Source organism: Frankliniella occidentalis, unplaced genomic scaffold, assembly GCF_000697945.3.
Source record: "Frankliniella occidentalis isolate FOCC.00 unplaced genomic scaffold, Focc_3.1 Scaffold44, whole genome shotgun sequence".
Classification (NCBI taxonomy): domain Eukaryota; kingdom Metazoa; phylum Arthropoda; class Insecta; order Thysanoptera; family Thripidae; genus Frankliniella; species Frankliniella occidentalis.
In genome coordinates, this window is record NW_026267174.1 from 1859937 (window position 1) to 1868503 (window position 8567).

Sequence of the window (8567 nt, forward strand, 5' to 3'; positions counted from 1 at the left end):
AATTTTGATAATGAAATGCCTCCAGCCCTAGGTTCACAAAGAACCATTAAGCCAAAGCTTTAAAAAATCTCATGTCTGGTTAAATAAACATATTTCAGTTTTCCAACCCAATTCTGGAGGAACTGTGTTCATTTCTTTCTGACTTTCCAAAACCACAGAAGGAGCTTACAAAACAAAATCAAAAAGTAACAAAATACATATTTATTTTCATTGTACACACACTTGTAATACTTGACAAAACGATTTGCTTGTGATTCAATTAAAAAACCTCATAGAAATGACGAATCAAAGTTGACATACTAGGATACGATATAACATATTTAAAAAATTTAACAACTTTAAAAGATCTATAAAAATTACAATTTGTAAAACAAAAAACACTTTAAAAGAAAAACAAACAAAAGACTGGTGTGAAGCCTTTTAGGATACAGCACACGGGAAGCTACCAGTTCATATTTAAATAGCTTATAAGCTTGACTAACAATTATAACAATAGCAAATTTCTAAAACAGTATTAGAGATTTAGTGATCCAAGATTCTAAGATTTCCTGATACAATTTTGTTTTCAAGAACAGCTCCGGCTGGAATATCAATTCTGTCTCCATGATTGGCAATGATAATAACAGTTCCCTGCAAAATACAATGAATCAGGTTTTTTTTCTCTTACAAATAAGGTGGGCCAAAGAATGTTTGCAAAGTAAACATAAACTCACCTTCAACACAACTCCTCTTCCAAATGTAACATCACCCGACACAGTGAGATGATCCAACTCAATAATATTCGGGCTGTTTGCAAATCTGGCTAGAAACTCCTTGACCTGAGAATATAATTTACAAGAATGAGACATTTTTGTTAAGCAACTACGTATATTAAACTATTGTAAAATGTATCTACCTTTGCAAAGTGGTTATCTCCAAGTTTAACAAGAGGAGTTGTGAGGAACATCCTTTCAGGGTTCATAACAAGAGACCCATTCTGCAAGCTGTAGAGATTGCTCATAACCAGCAACAAGTCAGATGTCTTTTTCACAGGAAGGAATCTTCGGCGAGGAACATTAATACCTGAAAAACAAAATTAACAGATGTAAAGAAGTTATTCTACTTTTATTTTTATATTTTGAAATCTGACATTGAGTTATCTTACCTATGCCTCCTTCAAAGGACTTCATAGCTGCACCAACAGCTGTTTCTAACTGTATAACGTTAAGACCGTTATCAAGGGATTTGTTGTTCACAATAATTTCTATATTCATAGAATTTTCAGACAATACTCTGTCAATGGCTGTAAATAGAAAACCAAGAAATCAAAACAATGCTCAGTATAATCTTCCTTGAATTATTGGTACACATGATAAAAAGCCTACCACTAAGTTTAACCCAAAGATTGTTGGTGTTGAAGAATTTGAAGGTCTTAACAGATTTAAAGTCCTCTACATGCTCTTTCGGAACTTGTGCTATTTCAAGAAGCCTGAGCTTATTCTCATATTGAATGAGAGTACCACCCTGTAAAATAGGGTGTGTTAGGATTAAATTAACATGTTACAAAAAAAAAAAAAAACTGAAAGAAAGCTAACAGACAAGTACTTACTTTAACATCAGCACGTGTTTTATCTGTCACTTCCATCACAAACTCTGGTGATTTCTCATCGGTGTGGAGAAGCAGATCAGCAATGCTCAGATCAACAGTTGCACCAAGATTATCTATATTCGAAATAAAAACATACTCCCGACCCTAAACAGAAAAAAAAAAACACTCTCAAATGTGTGTCAAACATTACCTTTAAACCATTACTATTGTACACGAATAATTTACCTCCTCTAGGAATTTCTTCAAAAGACCAGAGTTTTTGAAGCTCTCGTAAAAGTCGCCGTGACCAGGAGGATACCACCTGTTCAAAAAGACGGCGGTTCATTCAAAGGGTGCACCCACACAGCGAACCCAAGCCGGGCGGGCGGGCCTCCCACCAACGCGCCAGGCACGATGGGTTGCCTAAGCTCCGGGCAACAGGGGGAAGGCCGGGTTACTCACGCATCGATGTCGTTCTCCACGTCGCAGTTCCGCGCGATGGGCATGAGCGACTCCTTGTTGATGCGCGGGTAGCAGCTCTGGTTGAACGTGTAGATCTTCACCTGCAGGCCGCGGTACTTGCGCACGATCTTCTGCGTGTCGGCATCGGTGTTGAACGAGTTCATCAAGACGAGCGGGACGTCAACTTGGTACTTCTTGTTCAGGTACTGAAAATCGACAGCGGGTTTCAAAATTTGTTCGACTCATTTTACAGTCAACTTATGTGCTCCAAATATCTCACTCACCTCAATCTGCTGGACAGTCAGGTCGAGGAAGGTGAGCTCGGAGCGCACGGGGATCACGGACTTGGGGCCGTGGCAGCCCATAGAGGTGCCCAAGCCACCGTTGAGCTTGACGACGACCAGCTTGTTGAGCATCGCGTGCAGCTGCTCGGACGCGGGCTCCTTAAGCGTGCTGTGGTCGCGAACCTGGACGGGCAGAAGGGGAAGACAGAGTCGGTGAGAAAGGGGGAGAGTGATGGTCCGGCGGCAACCCCACACAGCCGTCTCTCTCGCACTTGCACTCGCACTCTGCACCACTGCAGGTGATGCGCCAAGAGGCGAGCTAATTGCCAGCAGTTCGTCAACCCCGAGACCTTGAGGCTGCAGCCGGGGCCCTTGGAGGGCAAGGACCGGACTCGAGCGCCTGGAGTGTCTTAGTCTAACCCACCAACACAAAGGCTTGCAAGTAAAGATTGGCTAGAGAGTTGCCTCTAGCACTCGACTGTTAAGTCAATATAAATAAACGTCAAAAGCGAGCTAATGAATGCAATCTTACTAGAATTTGAATTAAAATTATCATGGCGATGTAGAAAATACACGCACACATACACAGGCAGGCCTCGGCCTCAACATACCGCATTCTCGGGCAGCTTCTGGATCCGATCCCAGGAGATGGTAGAGTCCTTGTCGAGCAGGAAACGCTCGAAGAGCCGCTTGAAGCCCTGGAACTCCTGCTCCACGGAGCGCTTGGTCTCGTCGTCGACGGTGGTGGCCAGCAGCCCCTCTAGCTCGTGAGCCAGCTGGGTCTGCGCGTCGCGCTTCGTGAGCTCCTTGAACTCCCGGGACCCTGACGGCACCCGCTGGTGACCACGCATCTAGAAACAAAGTACGAGCACAACTTTTAGAGTGGAAACAGGAACGGGATTGTGCCTTGCAATTGCCCAACCAACGAAAGAATTTGTAACAAGTAGTCTGATGAACAAAATGTGAAGTATGGCTGAATGCTTCAGTTAGAGAAATGCTATTGTATAGCCCCCGCCCCGTCCGACTTTTTGGAGCGGAAGTGAGTAAACCGGAAGGACGGAGAGCCTAATCATTCCGATTACTATCAGGGGCTCGAAGGATATGTTCCCCGTGTTTGTCCCGACCCATGTATTTCCAAGCAGTCTTGGCCGTTCGGGACTCGAGTAAGACGCGTCCGAGATCGAGGCTCGCCATAGCGAAAACAATTTCAGGAAGTTGACTGCAAACATTTTCCACGTTATCAGGAGTGAGGAGGACAGTTGCAGTGCAACCCTATCAACAAAGCCACCTCCCGGGCCCGGGCGCTACCCCCCCCCCCGCCCCCCCTATCAACAAAGCCACCTCCCGGGCCCGGGCGCTACCCCACGAGCTAGGCAGCCAAGTACCCGGGCCCTCGCCTGGTCCCACCAATGTGGCCCATGTACTGCTAGAGGTGCTTTGCTAAATGTCAGGTTTATCATTTTTGGCAAGAGAAGAGCAAGCCACCTATAATCATTGCCCAATTGGCTCCACGTCGCGCCACCGTTTTCTCCCCATTCAAAACTGAGTGAGCCCGCAAGCGCTGCGTGACACAGCATCAACATCAACACTACCGGCCGCTCCACACGCCGCCAGGCAGGCGGAGGCGACCTTGGCATTCGATTGCCGAGCCTGGCCCGCCTGGCCAAACCGCGAGGAGAGGAGGAAAGTCGACAGTCAAACGGACGCGGCTGCCGAAACAGCCAAAACAAGTTCACTTTTCAAAACAAAGTCGCCGGCGGCGCTGCTGCGTAGTCCCAGCCGGGTGTGACACTCGACATTTCCAGCAATGTCGACGCTAAGTTTCGGGGCTCTACTCTTTATATGTACTGAACGAGCTTCACGGGGACTAGGGGCGTGAAACGTAACCAAAACATGGCCAATTTTACCCACGAGGGGCGGGAGGGGGCGGAACCGCGTGAGCAACAAGCGTGATGCTCGCCGTCGACGCCGACCTTGCCGAGGATCCTGGGGCGTCGACGGCGTTGTCGTCGAGGTAAACACCGTAAACACTTGGTCCAAACAAACCATAGGGCCTCGCAGCCGCCTCCTGGCGCCATGCACTCGTCCACGCCATCGACGCCGACGCCTACCTGGTAGTTGGTCGGCGAGAGCCTGTCTATGGTGCGGGAGACGCGTCCGCGCGGGACGACGCCGTCGTCGTCGTCGCGCACACCGACGGGCGACATGGGCTCACCGGCCTCCTCGGTCGGCGAGTTGCTGCCGTTCAAGTTGATCACCACCATAGTCGGGCTCTGGGTGCGTCGGGGCGAGCACGCGAGCTGGCTGATGCGAGAGGCGACGCGGCGGCGGCGGTTTGGGTCTCGGGTGTCTGCCGGTCGACGTCGTGCCCCAGCTGTTGTGAGTCGCAGCGCCGCGCCGCGCCACACCACGCCACGCCACGCCGGGGCGCCCTCCTGGCGCGCTCTGGCGGGCGGGCGCGCAAGCACTTGGCGCGCAAAGACTTCCCTCCGGCCGACCGACTGGCGGAAACGTCATCCCCGCGGCCTTTCATCATCCCGCATCGCCGCCGCCGTCCAGTCGTCCACCTTCCAGATCCATCCGTGTGCACGTCCGAGTCGCCCCCCTCTCTTGCCCTACTCCGGGAACGTGACCCTCACCCGCACTCACGTTTCGCACAAGGGCAACAAGTAAGTCATACGTTGGAATTGTCAACAAACGGTAAGATACGGCGTGTGAGGAGGGCGAAATGGGCCGATGAGGGGCGGAGCGGGGCGGGGTGGGGCGGTGTTAGTCTTCCCTCCCTCGGCGTACGGGATCCGCCCTCCCAGGGGGTGCTCTCACCGAGCGCCTGGCGGCTGCAGCAGCAGCTGCTGATGCAGGCCGCAGTGGGAGTTGCCATGGGAACGCCCTCGGAACGCCCCCGCACGACGACGCGGCGAAGCCGGACCGCAAAAACAGATTAAAGCCACCGAGGGAGAGGAGGAAGTTCTACGGGCCCGGGCCGCCCCTCGCGCTTCCAGTACTAACCACCCATGACGCGGTCGGTCAGGTCCAAGAGCCTCGCGCCCGCCGGCCCCGCGCGGGTGGCTGCCCGGTGCTGACCTGGTCATTGATCACGGGATTATTATCACGAGTATGATGACCAGCCAGCGGCCAGTAGCCGCCTTCCGTGGTAATCCGTCGCCGTCAGTCCGTCAGCCACACCGTCATGCACGGTCATGCACCGTCAGCCCTCAGCCTACACACCTCCATGCAACGCCAACCCTTCAGCCGGCCCGTCAGCCTGCAGACTCCTACGTCGGCCACGCGCCGCGCCACGGTGCAGAATGGGTTGCCTACCCCAGCGGCGCCCCCCGCGGCCCGCGGCCCGCGGCTCCGCGCTGCTGTCCCGCGCTCGCGGCCGCGGTAGGCCGGCCGGGCCGGCCGGCCATGCGGGAATATTCGCGCCGCGCCAAAACATCAACGCGGGACGTAAATAGATGAATCAATTGACCTCTCGGGGAAATGCGAGCCGGCTAGATTGCGGTTATCGCGATGCCGCGTGAAGAGGCCCGGGCCCGGGCCCGGCCATGGCCTACCCCACCCGAGCCGAGGGACCACGCCCCGCGGCGGCGTGCCGCCCCTTCGTCAGCTGATTGTGTCGTGATACGGTATCGAGATCCATTTGCACCACGCGCAAAGACACACCCGTGCGGGCGCCCTCGGCGGCGCCCAACTACTATATACTACTACTTGCCTTCCCCGCTGCCGCACGCCGCACCCTATCTCCCTCGCTCTCTCTCTCTGTCCGCCGCCCCCCTCCCATGCCGTCAACCTAAAAACGGACGGACCACGCGCGGGACGCACGGAAAGTAACCGCGGCGCGGACCAGTGAGAGAGGCAACAACACGACAAGCACAAGGCTCCTAGGCTCCCGCAAACAAGAGGCGTGGTGGAAATGTTTGCGCAAACCAGCGTCCAGAGCCCGGGCCATGGGCACCGGCGAGGGCCTCATACAACGCGGCACGTAGCTCTAAAAGCTCAGGCGGTTGGTCTAGGCCCCTGCAGGACCTCGCGGCCGCGGCCAGGGAGAGCCTCGCGGAGAGCCCCCACGTGACGGTCACGGCCAAGTCCTCACGCAGCCGACCCGCCCGTCGGCGCCGCCCGTAACGGTCCACCCCTGCGCAAGGGCGCCGGGCGGCCTCTGCCATCACGCCGACGAGTGCAAACTTCAAACACCGGGACCCACCCCGAGGCCGTGCGCGCACGTCAGAGGGGGAGCCGCGCTGACGTGACAACGTCCAGCCGCGACATCGCACCCGACGCATCGAGTTCGACACGACGACGGGAACAAGGCAGGAGGGCGGCGCACGCCGGGACCAGCTGGGGCAGCAGACACGCACTTGCAGCACTTGCAACGGTTCATAAATAACCCGTAGACACGCCCTAACGCCGAACTAATGAGTGGACGGTCTTTGACCCGCATCAGCCAGCCCGCGTGAGGGATCCAAAGACTCTCTTTTTCTCTTTACCCGCTCGCTCCCTTCCTCACTTTAATTGGGTCTCTCTCTCGCTCTCTCACCCCCTCTCACACACCACGCTCTCTCCCTCTCTCTAGTCGCGACGAAAAGTATTATTCGATGCAATTACCAATCATGATCTGAGCAGCAAGCCGTTGCTCAACCATCTCCGACCTAAAGATGGACTCTGACTACTGAAAATGGCGAGGGCAAAGGGAAGGAGAGGCAGCAGGGGCGGAACCGAGGAGGAGTATAATGGTCATGGCCTGGCTGCGGCCCGGCGGCCGCCCCGCGCCCGGGGGTCAGTGGCCCCCGCGCCGCGCCCGCCGTGACCACGCCATGCCCAACAAAGTACGTCCAGAAGACTTCAGTACTTTGTGTGCACGTCTGCCGGCGTAGGTCCGGGCTGGACGCCTACGAGGCCCCGCGCGCTCCACACCGAGCTCCGGGGGTTGGTCCCGGTGGCCGGTGGCCAGCACGCGCCCTGCGCCCCGCTGCTGACGGGGGTTGTCTGTCGGCTCTCACGTATACAAGCCGCCGCCGTGGTGGTGCGCTCGCTCGGGCAAGCTCGGTGGCCGATTGGATCGGCATCGGCCCCGCCGTACATTTTATCAAAGCGGAAGGAGTGAGGAGCAGCAGCAGCAGCACTACACTGCCGGGAGCGAGGCCGGGGAGGGGGAGCGGGCCCCCGCGCGAGCCCCACTTCTGCGACCGCCTCCCCCGCGGCCCCGGGTCCGCGCGGCGGGGGGCGTGGTCCAGCCCCCCGCGCCGCACGCCTGCTTGACGACAAGCCGACCGCCGCCATGGTGCGGGGGAGTCAGCTGTGCTGGACAGAGAGCGAGACAGGCTGAGCTTCGCCGACAGAGAGGGAAGAGCGGAGATAAGATTACATCAAGACAACAGTGTCAGGGCAGAAGACGGTAGGGCACCACCGATGCCGCCTCCCGCAGGGCAGCACACCGGGCGCAGCGCAGCTCTGCTCCTCCGGAGTGTGTCGGCCTGCATCCTGGCCACACGGTGTAATCCTGGCCAAGAGTAACCTGACCTCGTAGGCCCTGGCGGCGGCGGGGCCCTGGCGGGGCCGGGGCCCTCTGGCGGCGGCGGGGTGATGACACCGCGCTGGGGGTTATCGCCGCGAAATATTCGATACCGGGAGGGCGTGTCGTGTGGGGCACGGGGCGCGCCGGGGGGCATACGCCGATAAGTGATTCACAATGGAACACAATGAAAATGGCTTTTATAGTTGTCACATGCATCAGCAGTAGCAGCAGCAGCCCCGTCGAAGGCCGGGCCGACTCGACAAACACCAGCGATGACCTGCTGGTGCAGCGGTGGCCCCCGCGGGGGCGGTGCCGGGCCGGGGCGCCAGACTGACTCGAGGACGAACTCGAGGACAAGCAGCAGCCCCTGGAAGGGGGCCACCGTTGGGCTCGCCGGCCGCCAGCATCCCACCCAGAGGGTCCCCCGGGGGTGCGCACCAGCACAGACCTCGGCCACGCCAGCGCCAACAGCGCCCCGAGAGGTTCCGGGGGCGCACCAGCGCAGCACAGGGCCTCGGCGGGGACCTCCTGAGCGGCCCGCGGTCAGCGCCTCGGCCGCGTGGGGTGGCCGGGGTGGCCTCGTCCCGAGCTAACGCCCTCCCCAGCAAACAATGCCGCATCGGCCGCAGCAGCGAGCGCGTCTATCGTGAAGCGGCGGAGCGGCCTATCGGAGTGGACACACTATACATATACATACGCTGGGCTCTACGCCCTCGAGTTCACCTCGGTGCCT

The 8567-nt window shown here is 56.7% G+C and overlaps 1 protein-coding gene across 6 annotated transcripts in view; it reads right to left on the reverse strand.

Moving 5' to 3' along the window:
• Positions 1–186: 186 nt before the first annotated feature.
• The window catches only part of LOC113207182 (UTP--glucose-1-phosphate uridylyltransferase), a 20298-nt gene continuing 11917 nt past the window's right edge, over positions 187–8567 (reverse strand). For 5 of the 6 annotated variants that reach the window (XM_052266980.1, XM_052266979.1, XM_026423609.2 and 2 more), the window contains 10 exons: positions 2925–3164; positions 2314–2496; positions 2030–2235; positions 1814–1889; positions 1589–1732; positions 1365–1503; positions 1145–1282; positions 896–1062; positions 714–818; positions 187–630 (listed from right to left, as the gene is read on the reverse strand). In XM_052266980.1, coding sequence (XP_052122940.1) covers positions 523–630; positions 714–818; positions 896–1062; positions 1145–1282; positions 1365–1503; positions 1589–1732; positions 1814–1889; positions 2030–2235; positions 2314–2496; positions 2925–3164 — 1506 coding nt within the window. In that variant the 3' untranslated portion in view covers positions 187–522. Of the gene's footprint in view, positions 631–713; positions 819–895; positions 1063–1144; positions 1283–1364; positions 1504–1588; positions 1733–1813; positions 1890–2029; positions 2236–2313; positions 2497–2924; positions 3165–4424; positions 4699–8567 lie in introns of those variants that run through there. The other variant, XM_026423608.2, reaches the window with a different exon arrangement.